The sequence below is a fragment of the Ctenopharyngodon idella genome, chromosome 13, assembly GCF_019924925.1.
Source record: "Ctenopharyngodon idella isolate HZGC_01 chromosome 13, HZGC01, whole genome shotgun sequence".
Classification (NCBI taxonomy): Eukaryota; Metazoa; Chordata; class Actinopteri; order Cypriniformes; family Xenocyprididae; genus Ctenopharyngodon; species Ctenopharyngodon idella.
In genome coordinates this window covers 12,950,171-12,970,433 of record NC_067232.1, presented here as the reverse complement: position 1 = coordinate 12,970,433, position 20,263 = coordinate 12,950,171, and the positions used below count along the sequence as shown (strand labels likewise).

Here is a 20,263-nt window from a genome sequence, read left to right as displayed (position 1 = left end):
GACGCTTCTGACGCTGTCTGTTGTTCAAGAGTGGCTTGACACAAGGAATGCGACAGCTGAAACCTATGTCTTGCATACGTCTGTGCGTAGTGGTTCTTGAAGCACTGACTCCAGCTGCAGTCCACTCTTTGTGAATCTCCCCCACATTTTTGAATGGGTTTTGTTTCACAATCCTCTCCAGGGTGCGGTTATCCCTATTGCTTGTACACTTTTTTCTACCACATCTTTTCCTTCCCTTCGCCTCTCTATTAATGTGCTTGGACACAGAGCTCTGTGAACAGCCAGCCTCTTTTGCAATGACCTTTTGTGTCTTGCCCTCCTTGTGCAAGGTGTCAATGGTCGTCTTTTCGACAACTGTCGAGTCAGCAGTCTTCCCCATGATTGTGTAGCCTACAGAACTAGACTGAGAGACCATTTAAAGGCCTTTGCAGGTGTTTTGAGTTAATTAGCTGATCAGAGTGTGGCACCAGGTGTCTTCAATATTGAACCTTTTCACAATATTCTAATTTTCTGAGATACTGAATTTGGGATTTTCCTTAGTTGTCAGTTATAATCATCAAAATTAAAAGAAATAAACATTTGAAATATATCAGTCTGTGTGTAATGAATGAATATAATATACAAGTTTCACTTTTTGAATAGAATTAGTGAAATAAATCAACTTTTTGATGATATTCTAATTATATGACCAGCACCTGTATGTAAGCCTCCGTTACATGTAACGGATATATATTACAATGGATTTCATTTTTGGATTATATAAACACCGGGTGACACTGGAAGTGTTAATTTAACACTGGATGTTTTGCTGTCGCACCAAAATTTATCCAGACACCTTGAACATTTCATTCATTAATACAGTTTATTAACTATAGTCTAAAAAATGGTAATAAAATTTAAAAGAAACTTTAAAATATTCTTAAAATATGAAAATCCATTGTAATATATATATATGTAAGCCTCCATTACATGTAACGGGGGCTTACATATATATATTACAATGGATTTTCATATTTTAAGAATATTTTAAAGTTTCTATCTGGGAAAAGGGTAGGCTAAATTGATCAATATATCCTTAAAATTATGCACAACAGAATTCAGATCAATATCTTGTAACTGTGGATCCTAATCAGATACTAGAAAGAAAGAAAGAAAGAAAGAAAGAAAGAAAGAAAGAAGCCTATCTATGAATAGACCGGCGTGATGGCACGGAAGCGCGTGGGGGTTTGGTGACGTAGAGCGCATGTCGTCCGCAGTGCACGCGAGGCCTTCTGCCAGTGGAAGAAAGCGCTTTCAATACGGTGAGGTCATGTTATCGAATCCAGCAGCAGAATAAGCGCTATTAATAATCGATAGAGACTTCACCACATAATTTCCGAAGAGCCCGAGTATTTAAGAGGCATTTAGGAAACAGGGATTGTTAATATTTCAATCGTAGCAGGTAAGTGAGCGTTTTAAGGTGGTTTTAATACGTGGTATTGTTTCGCAGTGGGGGAGGGTGTCTGCACACATCACAGCTCATTTTCTTCCCTTTGAAACAGTAATACGACAATGTCGCTGTTTTGAATGATGAGGCTTTTAAACATAGCGGCTAATAAATGAGCCGGGCACCGTGGGTTACGTGAGATCGCTTACAATGCTATTTGTCAAGCTGCTCGCTTTACCAGCCACCCGCTGTAACCACACTATACCTTGTGTGTGAATTAATTATAATTTAATCAGTAACATATATATGAATGTAGGTTGAATTACGCATGGGTTTAGCATGTATACTCATCTCTATCCAAGGCAAAAAAAAAAAAAAACCTCATCACTATTTATTTTATACATATCTTACAGGCCTGTACTGTCATGACAATATATGTATCCTGAATTATAAACGTTTAAATGTAAATTTTAAATGAGTTGGCAACAGGCTGATTAATTCCTGATTGACAGAATTTGCTCATTAGATCTGTGTGTTTGAGTAAAATTGTCATTAATGAAACAAAAACAAAAAAATGACCCCTAAAGTTTGGTGGCATGAACACATGATTAAAGTTTGTGTCTTAATCAGAGCTTGTCATATTGTAGAAATTTCTAGTTAAGATGATATCTCTATACAAGGTTTTATTTTTTAGCCAAGGCTCACTTGTGATTCATTTTTACTTTTCACCAGGAAGGCTGATCTGAATATTTTATTTCTAATTAATTCACTTTGATATCACATTAGAGCTGAATTAATTCCATTAATTGAAGGTCGTTTCTATTAATTTCTATCCATCATTTGTATTGTGGTGTATAACAATACTCGTGGTTTGAAATTATTCTCTTTGGGAATGTTGTGTTGAGTAGTTGTGGGAGTGTTATTAGCCTGAAAATCTTAACATTTATTATGATCTGATTAAATTAGAAATTGTGTTAATTGATTAACTAGTTTGTTTGGGTGCATGCCTGATTCTACAATGTAATCATTCATTAATATTCTATCATAAGCATTCAATTTGTTGTTTAAATTTACAATTAAACATTGTCCTGTATATTTTTCTTTCTTTTTTTTTTTTTTTTACTTGTACAAGGTTATAACCACAGACTCCTGATCTAGGCTTTTCCAGAATCTAATCTTGGCAAAAGTCTCTCTCTGCTCTTATGGATCCAAATGCATTTTTTTCATGCTTTTGTGTTCAGACTTACTCAGCGCTACTTCGCCTCATCACAGTGAATTGTTACTTTTAATGTACTGTGACATGTCAGACAAAAAATATCCCTGATATTATGCCATTTGCGGAAACAACAAAAAATGTGGAAGCATTTTTCTGTGAATCTGGGTCATGCTGTTAGTCCTGCTGTTTTAACTCAGGTTAAGAGCTATTAGGAAACTGCCCTACTCTTTGGTGGCATGCGAGTCCCCTTTTTATGTGTGTGTGTGTGTGTATATTTCTAACAGCTGTATGCTCTAGTTATTTTCTTTTTGATGGCACAGAGATAAGCCCAAAGCCAAAAAGAGGTTCGAGACCACTCTGTGCTGTCCTTTCAGCTTATTCTGCTATGCCAGGAAAAAAAGATACTGCATGTTACAATGCTAGAGATATCACAACAATTGCGGTATTGCAATTATTTGTTTTGTTTTTATGGTCTAGGTTTGTAAAAGTCTGCCTCGTTCGGATGCTAGGACATCGACTTCACCATGAACAAAAATAAGCGAGAAAAAGAATTCTACAGCGTAGATGTGGGTGATTCGACATTCACAGTGTTGAAGCGGTATCAGAATCTAAGACCCATTGGCTCGGGTGCTCAGGGAATAGTCTGGTACGTTCTAGAGCTCATATTCCACCTCGAATCAAGGACGTTACACAGTCGTCACATCTTTTCATCTCTTTCATGCATCCTTTTCTCTTTTAGCTCAGCGTATGACCACAACCTTGAGCGAAATGTGGCTATAAAGAAACTCAGCCGGCCTTTTCAGAATCAGACTCATGCCAAACGCGCATACAGAGAGCTGGTGCTCATGAAGTGTGTCAACCATAAAAATGTAAGTCATCATCACGACAAAATGGGTGCATGTTGCATGCAAAGGGAAACATTTATCCAGCATCCAGCAGGGCATAAGCGCTCTAATAGATATGCTTGTCTTTTTCATTCCCAGATAATAGGGCTCTTAAATGTTTTTACACCACAAAAAACATTAGAAGAATTCCAAGATGTGTGAGTATATATTGTGTATTTATACAGTTAAAAACGCCAGACCCCAGCTGATACCCCGCTAATGCTCTCTCACATCCACACACACCCCTCCCCTTCTTCTCTGCTCTCTCTTACCCCCCCATCACACCCTCTTTTTTTGTCCCTCCCCTTCCCGCCCCTTCCCCAACGACAGTTACCTAGTAATGGAGCTGATGGACGCCAACCTCTGCCAAGTCATTCAGATGGAGCTGGACCACGAGCGGCTGTCCTATCTGCTGTACCAGATGCTGTGTGGAATAAAACACCTCCACTCGGCGGGAATCATCCACAGGGTCGGTGCTCTTTAGCCTAAAGCCTGTCCGCCTAAACAAAAAGGCTGCCGTACGCAGCCAAGGTTGCACTGACGGCAAAAAGCTTAATAATCAGTTAAGGTGAGGGAGGGGGAGGGGTTTCATCCCCTGGGCTGATTACAAAAAGCCAGACCTCTGCCTGCCTGACTGCCTGACTGCAGCTGCTGCTGTGGACTGCATTGCGCTGTTGAGGCAGGGACGTGTTGAGAGGCGACAGGAGGGAAGCGATCAAGTGATCCTCAGTAAACATCACTGTCCTATAGTCCTGTTTCACCTTGACTTTACCTCTGTCTTATACGGTGTACTGCTTTTGCACAGATATGACCGCAGACCTTTATGATACTATGGATGTAATAAAATAAATCTTGTCTTACTGCACAAGGTCATGTCTTATAAACAGAAACCTTTAAACATTAAATATGCAAATTTCATTCGCAACCATGGATAATCAAGCATTAAATAAATAGAAGTGGTTTCACTCTGACAGATCGACTGATAGGTGATGAGAAAACGGAGAAACATTGAAGGAAAATCTTTTTCAAGGTTAATGATGTGGAAAGATTTGTTTGGTGAAAATGGAGTACAGAACATTAGTTTCATTCACTTTAGCCTCTGGAATTATATCTGTTTTGCTGGTTAATTTTCAGTTAGACAGGACTATAAGTGAAACCTAAAATAGTCAATACTGTAGCTGACATATAAAAGCCTTTCCAAAGCGTACACAGCTTATAACCGCTACGGCAGTTTATTTGCAATTATTCTTTGATTTTTGGAAATAAGCGTCACATTTTTTACATTTACATTCACCCATGAATGTTACCTGAATGTTAAATGCCGCTGCCACTGGTCCAAAACATCTGCTTCTGTTTTGCATTTTTTAATTTAATGACATTTTTGTGTTTACAATACATTATCAGCATAACATTTTGAGTGGAAAATAGAATTAAAAAATTGACTTAAATTTCTATTTCAAATAAATGGTATTTTTAAACTTAATATTCAACAAAGAATCCTGGAAAAAAAAAAAATCACGATTTCCACAAAAATATTAAGCAGAACCATTATTTTAAACTTCGATAATAATAATAAATGTTACTTGAGCACCAAATCATCACATTAGAATGATTTATGAAGGCTCATGTGACACTGAAGACTGGAGTAATGATGCTGAAAATTCAGTTTTGCCATCACTGGAATAATTACATTTTAAAATATATTAAAATAGAAAACAGTTATACTAAAATATTTTACAATATTACTGTTTTTGCTGTATTTTTGATTAAAAAAAAAATGCAGCATTGGTGAGAATAGATTTCTTTCAAAAAATCTAACCAATCCCAATCCATTGAATGGTAGTGTGTCACAACTTTTTTGTTATTTTAATTTTTCAAAATCCTAAAACTTTGTGGGTTTTTTTTTTTTCCTGCTTCAGTTTTTTTTTTTATTTTATTTTATTTTTTTTTATGTCATCTCAGACTTTTGGACCCCAATACACTTTTAATGTATACTAAAGCAAGCAAATGCTATAGCCTAAATGAGAATGCAAAAAAACTGCACCATTGACTAACATACTGTCCTATTATTCTTTAGGATCTAAAACCCAGCAACATCGTGGTAAAGTCAGACTGTACCCTGAAGATCCTGGATTTCGGTCTGGCTAGGACAGCAGCTACTGGTCTGCTGATGACACCATATGTGGTGACACGTTACTACAGAGCCCCTGAAGTCATCCTGGGAATGGGATATCAAGCCAATGGTCAGTGCTGCTGACAAGCTACAGAATGCCTAGTTGGCACATCCTATGCATGCTTAACTGCCAATATCATCCTCGTGTTGCAGGTTTCAATTCACGCTTTTATATGCCTCTCTAATGCTTTCCTTGCACTAATAGCTTTGTGGTTTCAGCACCAAAACGTGTTACAAGACATACAATATGCTGGGAATTCGTTCTTTTTTTGTTCTGTCTTTGATATAATGTGAAGCCTGTTTTGTGTGTGATGAGTAGACAATGGCTTGGTGTACTCATTCATTTCTTACCAAAACTGTAATGAATAAAACAAGCTCTTATGCAACAGTTCAAAAATACTAACACCCCCTGACTTCCTGCTTAACCGTTTTCTCTCTTTCCCTCTGCTGCACACGCTTAGTGGACATTTGGTCTGTGGGCTGCATTTTGGCAGAAATGGTCCGTCACAAAATCCTTTTTCCAGGGAGGGACTGTATCCTTGAGCCGCAAAAGTACAAAAATGCATCATTGACGCTCCGATTGTCTGTTGTCTTTTTGAGAAACTGTATTATTCTCACAAAGAAGAGTCACGCGGCATATATCGAGCGAGATATACCGAATAGTCCCTCGCTAATTTGGCATAAATATGTATGAAGGTTCTTATATATTGTGTTTTTTGTTATGCATGCTGTGTGTTTATCAAACATTGGTTGGTTATGTTTTGGTTATAGCTCTTTCTTTTGCATTTCGCTCATATTTATTTCTATGAAGGGCAGTTTTGACTCTCCAGTTGACTTTCTGTATCATATTCAACATCATATGTTTAAGGGTTGGTTTGGATTTTTAGATTGGCAACCGCTTTTTCATTTACTGGTCGTTTCTCATTGGTATGTGTTTCAGTGTCATGGTAAAGAAACAAAGGATAAAAGAGAATAAAATCATAACATTATGCATATTATGAGATTTATTCTCAACATTATTCTGTTTTTATTTTCATGTGGCACTAAACACACTTGTACCTTAATTGGTACTAGTCGTTTTGACATTCATTCAGGCATTCTAGCTGTTGTGTTCTGTTCTCTGCTCTTGTGATAAAGGTCTGACATTGTTTTAGTTTCATATTATAAATTACCCCTGAAGACTGAGTCATTGCATTGCATTTATGAGCTTATTAGATTTGAAGGTTTTGCACTCTCTGTGGTGTTCATTACTGTTCACAAGCTTGGGGTCAGTAAGATATATATATATATATATATATTTATTTATTTATTTATTTTAAGAAATGCATACTTCTATTTAGAAAATAGATTCTATTTCTAAATAGAAAAAGATTCATTAAATTGAAAAATATGAAGCAGCAACTGTTTTCAACATTGGCAATAATGTTTTTTTTTTTTCAGCACTATATCAGCATATTAGAATGATTTCTGAAGGCTCATGTGACACTGAAGACTGGAGTAATGATGCTGAAAATTCAGATTTGTCATCACAGGAATTAATTATATTTTAAAGTTTATTAAAATAGAAAACAGTTATTTTAATTTTGTAATAATATTTAACAAAATTACTGATTTTACTGTATTTTTAATCAAATAAATGCAGCCTTGGTGATCATAAAAGTCGTAAAAAAAAAAAAAAAAAATCTTACAGACTCCAAACTTTTAAATGGTAGTGAGTTTTGATGGTGTTTAAGAACACATTATAGTGTCGCCCCAAAAAGCTTACGTCAGGATTTTGATGTATTCTCTGTGAAAATAATATTCTGTAATATGTGTATGGTCATGTTAAATCTAAATCTGTAATATTGCCAATGTTTTTCCTTCTTCATAATCAGCTGATGAATCACCATTGTGAGTCAAAACATGAGTGTAAATGGTTGGGCCTGTGATGCTTTATAAAGCTTGTTTCCGGTTTATTTATAGTTTTGCGATGATCATTCTATTACGTCTGTGCTCCATCTTCACTGACTTTCCCTGCTAGACTTGACAGCTCCTGCATGACGCACATCAATTTTCTTGCCATCTGAGTTGATTCATCCTCATTTCGTCATTTTTGCCTCCTTTTTTTAGCTCTGTGTTGCATGCTAATTTCACTTTCATTTCATTTTTCAGTGGATGTGTGGTCTGTTGGCTGTATCATGGCTGAAATGGTCAGAGGTAGTGTGTTGTTTCCAGGTTCAGATCGTATCCTTACATGTCTATCGTGTGTCATCCATTCCATGGTCATCCCTTCTCTCTGTTACACACATTACTTTGTTTTTTCCATAGTACACTATGGCTTTTAGGATTAAATAGATTTAGCATAGGCCTTCAAAATGAATTGGTGCAAAGTAAAAGATTTGTGGAAAGCCTGCAAGAAGATCATTTTAGATATCGTAGGCCTGTTTATACTTTTCTTAACCTTCTAATGCCTGAAGATATTGATCAGTGGAACAAAGTCATAGAGCAGCTGGGAACACCATCCCAGGAGTTCCTGATGAAACTCAACCAGTCTGTGCGGACCTACGTGGAGAACAGGCCACGGTACACCGGATACAGCTTTGAGAAGCTGTTTCCCGACGTCCTGTTCCCTGCTGATTCAGAACACAACAAACTGAAAGGTACATCTGCCTAAAGGTTTAAATGTGTGACATTTTTCTCTAGCATTTTTGTACTTAATTGGGCAGCAGTGCATTTGCCGCTTGCAAATGGGAATGTCAAAATGTTCTTAATGTGTCAGTGTAGTATTTAAATGCCTCAGAAAATTAAATATTTCATCCATCACTCAACTGACACACATATTTGCAGAACAAAAACAACCTATTTTGCAATTCTAATCATTTCCAATGCATTCACAGTGAAGTGGCCTGAATAATCTGCTGTGTGGTCGAGGTGACATGTCAAGCCACTTGAGAACCTCAGAAACACCATTAACTCTTTGTACTGGATGTGATTTGTTATGCAGCGAGCCAGGCGCGGGACCTGCTGTCTAAAATGCTGGTGATAGATGCATCTAAACGAATCTCTGTGGATGAAGCTCTTCAGCACCCCTACATTAATGTGTGGTACGACCCAGCTGAAGTGGAAGCGGTGAGCTTATGCGCATTCACACACACCAAGTACCAATCCATTGCTGTTAAGTACACATGCAAGCTCATTGTGATTTCAAGTCCTTGCACTTTTGAATAGTCTACATAATTAGTGTGGATTTTTTCCCTCCCAAATAGTCAAACTAAGGGTTGTAATTTTGAAACCCTTTTACCAAAACTATTTGTCTAAATACATTGCTCAAAAAAATTAAAGGAAAACTTGGAAAACACATCAGATCTCAATGGGGAAAAATATCATGCTGGATATCTATACTGATATGGACTGGCTAATGTGTTAGGAATGAAAGGATGCCACATCATTTGATGGAAATGAAAATTATCAACCTACAGAGGACTGAATTCAAAGACACCCCGAAAATCAAAGTGAAAAAATGATGCAGCAGGCTAGTCCATTTTGCTGAAATTTCATTGCAGCAATTCAAAATGGTACTTAGTAGTTTGTATGGCCCCCACGTGCTTGTATGCATGCCTGACAACGTCGGGGCATGCTCCTAATGAGACAACGGATGGTGTCCTGGAGTGTTTCCTCCCAGATCTGGACCAGGGCATCACTGAGCTCCTGGACAGTCTGAGGTGCAACCTGGCGGCGTCAGATGGACCAAAACATAATGTCCCAGAGGTGTTCTATTGGATTTAGGTCAGGCGAGCGTGGGGGCCATTCGATGGTATCAATTCCCATATCTTCCAGGAACTGCCTGCATACTCTCGCCGGTCACCATGATTTTGCCAAGTAAGACATGTTCCTGGATCAACATATTTTGTTGATCCTGGAACAACATTTCTGTCTGAAAATTTAGTCTTAACCCTATTCCTACCCCTAAACCTAATCCTACCCATAACTTATCCCTAAAATCAGAGGGGAAAGATAGGTGAATACCATTGATGTAGAAGCATCTAACCCTGGTTGTAAGCCTAAACTTGACATAAACCGTAAACTAGTCCCCCAAATATGATTGGTTGATTGGAATGTTGTTCCAGGATCAACAAAGATGTTGATCCAGGAACATGTCATACTTGGTGAAATCACATTCACCTAATCTCGCCACATGAGGCCGGGCATTATCGTGCACCAGGAGGAACCCAGGACCCACTGCACCAGCGTAGGGTCTGACAATGGGTCCAAGGATTTCATCCCGATACCTAATGGCAGTCAGGGTCCCATTGTCTAGCCTGTAGAGGTCTGTGCGTCCCTCCATGGAAATGCCTCCCCAGACCATCACTGACCCACCACCAAAACAGTCATGCTGAACAATGTTACAGGCAGCATAACGTTCTCCACGGCTTCTCCAGACCCTTTCACGTCTGTTACGTACTCAGGGTGAACCTGCTCTCTTCTGTGAAAAGCACAGGGCGCCAGTGGCAGGCCTGCCAATTCTGGTGTTCAATGGCAAATGCCAATTGAGCTCCACGGTGCCGGGCAGTGAGCACAGGGCACACTAGAGGATGTCAGGGCCCTCAGGCCACCCTCATGAAGTCTGTTTCTGATTGTTTGGTCAGAGACATTCACACCAGTGGCCTGCTGGAGGTTATTTTGTAGGGCTCTGGCAGTGCTCATCCTGTTCCTCCTTGCACAAAGGAGCAGATACCGGTCCTGCTGATGGGTTAAGGACCTTCTACGGCCCTGTCCAGCTCTCCTAGAGTAACTGCCTGTCTCCTGGAATCTCCTTCATGCTCTTGAGATTGTGCTGGGAGACACAGCAAACCTTCTGGCAATGGCATGCATTGATGTGCCATCAAGGAGGAGTTGGACTGCCTGTGCAACCTCTGTAGGGTCCAGGTATCGCCTCATGCTACCAGTAGTGACACTGACCCTAGCCAAATGCAAAACTAGTGAAAAACAGTCAAAAAAAGATGAGTAGGGAAAAAAATGTCAGTGGCCTCCACCTGTAAAACCATTCCTGTTTTGGGGGTCGTCTCATTGTTGCCCATCTAGTGCACCTGTTGTTAATTTCATTAACACCAAAGCAGCTGAAACTGATTAACAACCCCCTCTGCCACTTAACTGACCAGATCAATATCCCAGGAGTTTAACTGACTTGATGCTATTCTCTGATTAAAAAGTGTTCCTTTCATTTTTTTTTTTAAGCAGTGTAATTTATTTTGTATTTGTGTGAAAATTTGATACTTGATGTGTTTTTAAAAAATTGAAAGTTCAAAAGAGCAGCATTTATTTGAAAAATATATATTTTGTAACATTATAAATGTTTTTACTGTCACTATTGATCAATTTAATACATTCTTGCAGTGTAAAAATATTAATTTTCTTTCAAAAACAAAAAATCTTACTGACCCTGAACTTGCGAACGGTAGTGTATCTAATAGTTCTCTTAACAGAAACATGGAGTTTGTGCCTCTGTTCTTTTTATTTTCAGATTAGCACAGATTTATCACATTGATTATTTTTCTCACCAGTATAATTATGTATGCTTATCTTTCTTTCTTCAGCCACCTCCTCTGATCACAGATAAACAGCTCGATGAGAGGGAACACACAGTGGAGGAGTGGAAAGGTGGTTTGTTTTTCTAACTTTAAAGTTCACTGAGTGAAATTCGATGCAAAGGAAAGTGCCAGAGATTGAGAACGTACATCATTTGCCTGCTGTACACGCGGTCGAAATGTTGTCTGCAGCGGTCACCTGATTGAATAGTGTTAATAAGCTCCTCAGCGTGTTTAAATGTCTGACGGCAGTTGCTTAAATTAGAAAGATTGATATTTCTTTCAACTCATGGAGAGGAGCATGTGCTGTTGAATATAAACCTTGCCAGTTTCCATGACTTCGTTCATCTATCCGGTGTTGGAGAGTAACTATCTAAAAGTAACAATGAAACTTATCTGGATTTTTTTAGCTGTATGACAGTAGCTCAGCGTAGCTATTCCAAATTTTCAAAGAGAAGTTAATTTTCCCAACAATTAGCTAAGCATGACAATACGAAAATCCCTCACAAGTTCCTAAAAGTGTTGCGAAGTCTGGTTTTAGTGAATCTTTTCATTTGGAGGATTATACGATTCATCAGTCATTGTTATACGATACAATAAACGATTCATTGGTCAAACAAACAATTCACTTTTATTTAAATTCTGCTTTTTTCCCTTCCAAGTATGTAATTTAATGTCACTGTTCATCACCATATTTCTGAATTGATTATTTTGTATTATTTTCTAGTTTTATTTACGTATCTGTTTAATTGAATTTAACCGAACTGAAATCCTTAGGGTTTTTATGCTAGATAAATATTTTTATAAAGTTTCATTCCATTAAATGGCTTCACTGTAGATGGATAAAAAGTATGTAGCTAAATCAGTAGCCTCACTCTTTTGTCTATTATTTCTAAATGTTCTTTCTTTGTTTTTCCTCATCAGAGCTGATCTATAAAGAAGTGCTGGACTGGGAAGAACGGATGAAGAATGGTGTCATTCGAGGTCAGCCCTCTCCGCTAGGTTAGTTAGACGAGTTTCTCTTAGTCTAATTAAGTCTAAGAACAATTTGCTTATGTTGATTTAGTTTTTTTTTTTTTTAAAACCATCTCAGGGCTCAATGCTAAGGATTCATTCTAATGGCCCGGTCAAGCCAGTGGTATAAATTTTTACTTGCCCAGCCAACATTTTCAGTGGCCCCACCTCAAAAAATTTATAAATAAAATTGTTTTCAATGTTTTTGACCCATGACACCAAAATATTAGATACCAGTAAAACTTTGCATTTCTCAATTCCAATTTCTAGCCTAACCAATATAGATTTCAGACAATCACTTGCTTGTTTAAATTGGCAAGACTTGTGCAAATGCTAAGCTTCCATGATGATGCAGACAATTTTGTCACCTGTCCCAAGCATCTTTCACGCTTGCCTTGGGCCATCAGGCAGCCCTTATTGTCGAGCCCCACATCTGCCCCCATCTGCATATAATCACACATCATGTGTAGGTAATCTAACTGACTGTTGTATTTCACATAGCACAGGTGCAGCAGTGATCAACGGTTCACCCCAGCCCTCCTCCTCCTCCTCTATTAATGACGTCTCCTCCATGTCCACAGAGCCCACCGTGGCCTCGGACACGGACAGCAGCCTGGAGGCCTCTGCGGGACCCCTGAGTTGCTGCAGATGACTATCACCTTCCCCTGGAGTTTCTCTGTGTGTGGCATGGTATCAGATTTAGGCCAGTCTAATACATTATTTCGGGTCGGGTATGGCTTTTTTGAGTTCTGCTCTAGATGCTGTAAATGACTATACAATTTTATCTTTTTAGCAACAGCCCTAACAGGCTTAGCCAATGATAGTGAACTCCTTAACAAAACTCTTCTTTTATAAGCTACATTTAGAGTATTTTGTCATGTTGTCGTAGAGTGATTTTGGAAGGTAATCTGTAAAGATTGAATTGTGAATATATTTTCTCAAATTAATTTATTTTGATTTTTTTTTTTTTTTTTTTTTTTCCCTGGTCAATGTATAATTTTCTTGGTCACCTGGGATATGAAAATCTTTAGATTTTCAATTTTAGTATTTTAAAATGGACATAACGATGTTGCACAAATTGATATCAACATAGTTATTTAAGTACATTTTGACAACTTGCCTGAGGTGGCTTTTTCTGGGTCATGTTTTCCATCTTTGTGCACAGCACATTTTATTTAAATTTTGTACAGTTTCATTTAGATATAATAACTCACAACATCAAAAAAATATTTTTATATGTACATTGATTTATTTTATCAGGCTGTTCTGTTTTTCATGAATACTTTGCTGCTGGTTAATTTCCTGGTAGACTGTGATATGTGACGTGCTTGTGCATATGTCTCTGGTGTTCTAGTACTTGTTCTAGTCCTAGTTACCTAGAATTTCAGCACCTTTTTATTGTTTAATTATTTAAATTCATTTTACCCCTTCAAAATCTGCATATAGAACAAGCATTGCACTTAATTACTGTCCTGTTCAGAATAATTGGCACCCTTGGTAAATAAGAACAAAGAAGCCTGTGAGCCCTAACCTTTCATTGAAGTAAAACAATTGAAAATGGGGGAAAATCTCATTATGAAATAAATCTTTTTCTATAATACACATTGGCCACAATTAATGGCAGCCTTTTATTCCATACTTTTTGCAACCTCCTATTTCCAAGATAACAGCTCTGAGTTGTCTCCTATAATGCCTCATGATTTTGGAGAACACCTGACAAGAGATCAGAGACCATTCCTTCATACAGAATCTCTCCGGATCCTTCAGATTCCAAAGTCAATGTTGATACTCTCCTTTTCAGTTTTCTGTACGGTTCAGGTCGGGGGACTGAAATGGCCATTGCAGAACCTTAATTTTGTGTTCAGTGACCCATTTTTGTGTTGATTTTGATGTTTGTTTTGGATCATTAATGAAAGATCCAACCACGGCCCATTATACGATTTCTAGCAGAGCCTGTCAAGTTTTAACTTATTATTTGTTGGTATTTGATAAAATGTCCAGGATCTCCAGCAAAAAATAGGCCCACAACATTAAAGATCCAGCAGTATATTTAATCATACGCATGGGGTACTTCTATATTCCTGTGTGCACCAAACCCATCTGGTGGGTTTGCTGCCAAAAAGCAAATTTTTTAGTTTCATCTGACCATTGAAGCCGGTCCTGTTTGAAGTTCCAGTCGTGTCTGACAACTGAAAATGCTGGAGTTTGTTTTTGATGAGAGCAGATGATTTGTCTTGAAACCCTCCCAAACAACTTGTGGTGATGTAGATCCTGTTTGATTTTGGCTCTTTGACCCTTAAGACTCAACTATTTTTTGCATTTCTCCATCTGTGATCCTTGGAGAGTCTTTGGCCACTCAAACTTTCCTCCTCATCGCGCATTAGAACGATACAGACACACGTCCTCTTCCAGGCAGATTCGTAACATTTAATGTTGATTGGAACTTAATTATTGCCCTGATGATGGAAATGGGGATTTTCAATGCTTTAGCTTTTTTTTTTTTTTTTTTTTTTTTTTTACAATCACTTTCTATTTTGTGAAGCTCAACAGTCTTTTGCTGCACATCAGAACTATATTCTTTGGTTTTACTCATTGTGATGGATGACTAAGGGAATTTGGCCTTTGTGTTTTATACTCCTGTGAAACAGGAAGTCATGGCTGGATAATTTCATGTTCCAAATCACCCTAGGGGTGCCAATAATTGTGGCCAACAAGTATTAGTGTGCCCTCATTCATTAGTTTTACTTCAATCAAAGGTTAGATTTTTTTTTTTTTTTTTTTAAATGCTTTTCAAACAATGGAGATTTATTTTCACAGCCTTCTTTGATCATATTTACCAAGGATGCCAATATTTCTGACCACAAATGTAGCTGGGATTGTATCAATATTAGATTTTGCAGTTTTTATCTAATATTTTTACAGCCCATAACAAGGTTTGTTCTGTGACTTTTTAGTCAGAAATTCTCTGAGCTGGTAGAACAAATGGTTTCTAATTATTTTATTATTATTATTTGGAACACCAACAAAAAAGTCTGCACTGGTTCATTTCTAGCATATTCCATTAGAGTTATTAAGCTACTTATTTTTGTATAACAGTGAAATGAACCAAATTTGGAAATAGTTTAACTCTAGATTGTTTTTACGCTTATTGCTTTTTGTTTTCCCCCATCAGGTTGGAAGGTCTTTAATGGCATGTGATGTGCTGTAAATGAGCGGGACCTACTGAATTGACCTACTGTATGTACAGTAGGGTGAATTCAGGGTGATTGGGAAACTTTTTGCCATTGAGAATAATTGGAAAAAGTTTCCCAATCAACCTCAATTCACCCTATGTGAATTGTAACTCGTGACATTGAATACTGTGGAGCGCCATGCATTATTTGATAAGATTAAGATATATCAGGGAAGTGGGTTTCTTTTACATTTGCCTTTGAATGTGAACATGAGAGAGAACGTTGAATAGGCCTGAAGTTGTAGAGTAAAAAGTGGGAATCTGAATGTTGTTGACCTGGGGTTTAGCCCATTGGATTTATTTACCTGTGCACAGGGTAAAAAAAAAAAAACTAAATATTTTGCTATTACTTTATATTATGATTATTGTTATTTTTTTTAAGTGCTCTTAACAGTGGCAATGATATTAAGCCCTGCATACTTGCATGGGAAACCTGAACCTACTGTAACTGCAAAAAGCAAAAGCTTCTCAACATGTGATGTTTTAGGCATGAAACACAAGAGCCGTTTGAAGGTCGAGTCTGAACTACCTCACACTGACACCATACAGCTCACATTTTACAAGTATTACTGTAAACTTTATTTTGTTTTATTTATTTATTCAGAAGAATAGGAGTGAACAAGTGTCTATATAGTTTGTAAGTGTGAACCTGTGAGAATGTACTGTATGTATGTGTATACAATTCAACGAGTGCGTGTCCTCGTTTTATCTAGACTGTTTTTTGTTTTCTTCAGCTTGTGTGCAGTAACTCTCAAAGCTGAACAATGAACCATCTTATTTCAGACTCTATTTATTTCAGCAAATGTTTGGAAGGATTCTGTCCATGTTTTGCTGTTTTGAGAAAAAGAAAAGAGAATGATAAAAATGGAGAGGAAAAGTTTTCTTCCCCAGTCTCAACAGTGGGCGGTATCTTGCATGACCTGCTTAGCGTTTGATTTTTAAGTCCAAAACACTGTACAAGAACCATAAGATCATGGTGCTGGGTTTATTAGACTTCACAAACTGATGCAGTTGTTTTATATTAGGGTTAGCAGATTACCACCTCATTAGAATGCACTGAACTTCAACTGTTAACATCATAATAACTGGAAAAGTGGAAATAAACAGTTGGAAAACGGTTTTGCTTGTGCGTGTGTGTTTTTTGTTTTTGTCCTCATTGATGTCCAAGACGTTATACTAAACCTTATCTTTTTTCACAGTGAACTATGGACTATGAAAACTGTTGCTGCTTTCATACCAAACACTTTAAAGTGTTAGTTCCCCCCCAAAAATTAAAATTTGCTCACATATACTTACATTCATGTTGTAACAACCCAGTATGTCTTACTTTTGAAAGAATCCTGAGAGAGATTTCTGAAAGTTTCTTCCACCATTTCAAAAGAAAATAGTGGAAATCCATATGTCTTCTAAAGAGATCGTGATTGCGATCGCTTTGATGAACAGATTTGTTTAGGATTTGTTTACACATACATATAGCACACTGAATATGGTAAATGTAAGCTTTTTAAAGCATTACAAATCTGAAAGCTCTCTGATTTCATTAAAATAAATCTTCATTTGTGATCATAAGATGAATGTCTTATGGGTTTGCAAAGACATGAGGGTAATTGATGACAATGTTTGAATGAACTATCTCTTTAAGTTGCACTTGATGGTTTGAATTCTTGAAAATGCTTGATAGAAAACAAATATTTTTTGCACAGCACTGTTATCAGTAGATTTGATAATGGATGAGTTTTTATATTACCCATTGTCCAACTTCAGATTTTCCTTGGTGTATTATAAAGTCACAACATTGCACAGTTTTAATGACAACGGCAATTTATTACGAAGACTAGCCAGTCTTCATTTTAAATGAAATACCCATTTTTTAAAGACCTCTACTTTGGCACTTTCTGCATTTAGGAATAGACAGAAATAACAACCACAAGAAGATATGTGCATTAAAAAAAAAAAAAAAAAACTAACACATTCAAGTATATGTCAGCCTTAGTTCCATCATCTATTTTATATAAAGACACTCATTCTTTGAGTGTTTTGAAAAACAACACCTGAGAAATAGTTCTAGGTACATTAATAAGCTTAAATAAATACTAGCCTTGGCAATCTTGCAGCTGAAGTAATCTTTTGATATAGTTGATTTCAAAGATTTTAATAACTTTGAAGTTTGAATGGTGTCACCTCTTCTAATCTTTTATTCTATAGTGCATTTTACTTACAATAAAGGGATTTGCTGAAAAGAGTTTGTGAAGTCTGATGGTGTAACAGTTGATCTATGAGCAATGACTTGTTCATGTCTGGTAGTGTGAGGCACAGTGTGACAGGATGCAGCTTGTATATGGTTTTAAATAAAGTAGACTTTGGATGAAAAAGGATTGTGTGATCATTTGATCAAAACATCAAGAGACGGTTCAGCAGGACTTCTTTCATACCATGCATTAACAGGAAATGCCATTAAATGACCTGCTTTTGTAAGGGGCCAATACTGCAAACAGTCTGGTCAGAAAAGTCATGCTTTGGTATAATCTGTGCATGTTAGGTTATGCAAGTGATGACTGCTAACAACTGAACTTCACCTTAAAGGAATAGTTCACCCGAAAATAAAACTTATTTACAAATAGCAGGTGGCAAGTTTGACGTTAAGAACAAGATTCACATTTTGGTTTGTTCTTCACACAAAATAGTGCAGTACTTTTTGAATATTTTAAAGATTTCTCAAAAGTTCTCCTTTTTTTCTCTGCAAAAAAACAAACAAACAGCATATGCGTTTGGAACGACATGAGGGTGAGTAAATCACAGAATTTGTATTTTTGTGTGAACTATCCCTTTAAAATGTAAGACTGAAGTTCAGAGAGAAAAGTGAAATTGCTACACGATCAAGACGCCGTTACAAAACAGCACAAAATTACCTCTGAATACTCATGATGCATGAGCAGAGAGATTTCAAAATGCTATCTACAACACACAGTCTCTCAGTGTTAAATCAAGAGGACTGTCAGAGCTCCAGTCAAATTTTGCTTGTCCTTGTTCCCAATGTAAGATCTCCCAAGGTGGAGAAGAACTCCTCCATTTCGTTCTGGAGCAAGCGGTTGCGGATCTCTGCGTCCTCACGGGCCCGCTCAGAGTTGCGGAGTTTAATTTCCAACATGCGATACTTTTTCTTCTCCTGGTCCAGCTCCTCCTCTAGTCTCTCCATTTGGCTACGCAGAGTGATGCTTGATTCCTCTAACCTTAAGAAGAATGAATTACATTAATTACATTTTAAAGTAATGCCAATACACCCATGTGATATTGTAGGAAATGAAAAATTAAACACAAATTACACACAATTTATTCTTCTTATTATTTATTTAATAAATTACTATTAATTGTAAAAGATATTCATTTAAACAAAGGAGAAGTGTGTAATTTCTGTGCTGCTAGCAGTACCAAATGAAAATGCAAAAATAATTGTTGTCAAGCGGGTTTCTCAAACACTCTCTGCTATTGGCAGAGACAGATAGCCCCGCCCCAAACTCACACCATTGGTTGAGCCATTGTTGCTGTGTTCGGCTGGTTAAATTTCTCCAAAAAATAGAACCATGTTTTGATTAGACAAAAAAATCCAGAGTATTACTCTTTTAGGGGGAAATCAACAAACAAAATGGCTTCCTCATGTCTGCATATTAAAACTGGGCTAGGAGAAAGTATTTTAAAGCCACCATGAAATCAAAATTGACAATTCTTTATGACAATTCAATGACATCAATATTTTTTAAAAATTCATGTGCCCTCATAATCAAAAACATTAACTCCCCCTCCCCCCTCGTAACAACATCTCTTCAGTCACTCACATGAAACAAACGACAATGATCCAATAATACAATCAATTCCAGATGGACTTTTTTTTTCTTGTTCGAAAAGCTGTTTCACTCTTATATGAGTGGTTCTGCAACTACGGCACTTTTAAGTCCCAGTAGTGAAATTTAAGGTTTATGTTAAAATTTGGCATCTAAAGCTTCATAAATATAAACACAGTGTCATTACACACATTGACTTAAAAAATAATGAATGAATAATATGGTTTAATGAAAAATTATGAAGCATTTATAGGTCCAAACACCATTTTTGTCCCACACCTGTGGTTTCAATGCTGAGATGCGTAAAATGATCTAATTCTTTTACAACATGACATTATTTTAAATGAATTAGTTTCATATAAATGTTACTTTACACCATCTTAAAGTTCTTTTTTTGTTTACTTATCATTCATATGATTTTTTTTCCATCTAAATACACCTGTCCCACACTTTTGAGTCCTTACCGCAACGCTGAAAAAAGACTCTTAATATGACATTTGTTTGAAGCCAAACAAATCTAGTTTCTATGGAAACAGAAATAAGCATGTGAGCACATGTCTGACAGATGTAATTTGTAAAATGTAATTTCCGCAACATGTCTTTACCGCAACATTTTTAGGTGTTGCGGTGAAGACCTTGCGTTACGGTAAAGACAAATTATAGTGTTATACTGTAATCTAAATATAAACATGCCATTTTTGCAACCCTAGATGATACCAAATTCATCTAAGATGACAGAAATAAGAGGACAGAAAAGACCCTGACAGAAATGAATAGTTATGGAAAAAGAGCATTAAAAAAAAGAGCAGATAAACTGACAAATCAGAAAAGTGGAGGATAAACAAAAGAAACCAGAGGACAAAACAAAATACTGAAGGCCTCAAATTAGTTTGTTGTTATAATGTAAGTTCATAA

At 37.0% G+C, this 20,263-nt stretch overlaps 2 protein-coding genes across 11 annotated transcripts in view; one reads left to right on the top strand and one right to left on the bottom strand.

The window, feature by feature from the left end:
* The first annotated feature begins 1,179 nt into the window (after positions 1-1,179).
* On the top strand, positions 1,180-16,628 carry mapk8a (mitogen-activated protein kinase 8a). 8 transcript variants are annotated; one of them, XM_051916970.1, is made up of 12 exons: positions 1,180-1,301; positions 3,120-3,288; positions 3,382-3,511; positions 3,626-3,684; positions 3,857-3,995; positions 5,604-5,769; positions 7,851-7,922; positions 8,156-8,338; positions 8,683-8,807; positions 11,273-11,336; positions 12,188-12,265; positions 12,784-16,628. In XM_051916970.1, the coding sequence occupies exons 2-12, from the start codon at positions 3,167-3,169 to the stop codon at positions 12,927-12,929; spliced, it is 1,284 nt and encodes a 427-aa protein (XP_051772930.1). In that variant the 5' UTR covers positions 1,180-1,301; positions 3,120-3,166; the 3' UTR covers positions 12,930-16,628. The 8 variants fall into 8 exon arrangements, with proteins under 8 accessions (XP_051772930.1, XP_051772929.1, XP_051772933.1 ...); XM_051916969.1 differs by lacking the exon at positions 7,851-7,922 and adding an exon at positions 6,161-6,232 and having other exon boundaries at positions 1,214-1,441; XM_051916973.1 differs by having other exon boundaries at positions 1,215-1,441; positions 12,188-12,247; positions 12,859-16,628.
* Positions 16,629-17,312: 684 nt separating this feature from the next.
* Positions 17,313-20,263, bottom strand: part of arhgap22 (Rho GTPase activating protein 22) — a 35,102-nt gene continuing 32,151 nt past the window's right edge. For all 3 annotated transcript variants that reach the window (XM_051916964.1, XM_051916965.1, XM_051916966.1), the window contains one exon: positions 17,313-18,739. In XM_051916964.1, the coding sequence (XP_051772924.1) occupies positions 18,517-18,739 (223 nt within the window). In that variant the 3' untranslated portion in view covers positions 17,313-18,516. The remainder of the gene's footprint in view (positions 18,740-20,263) is intronic.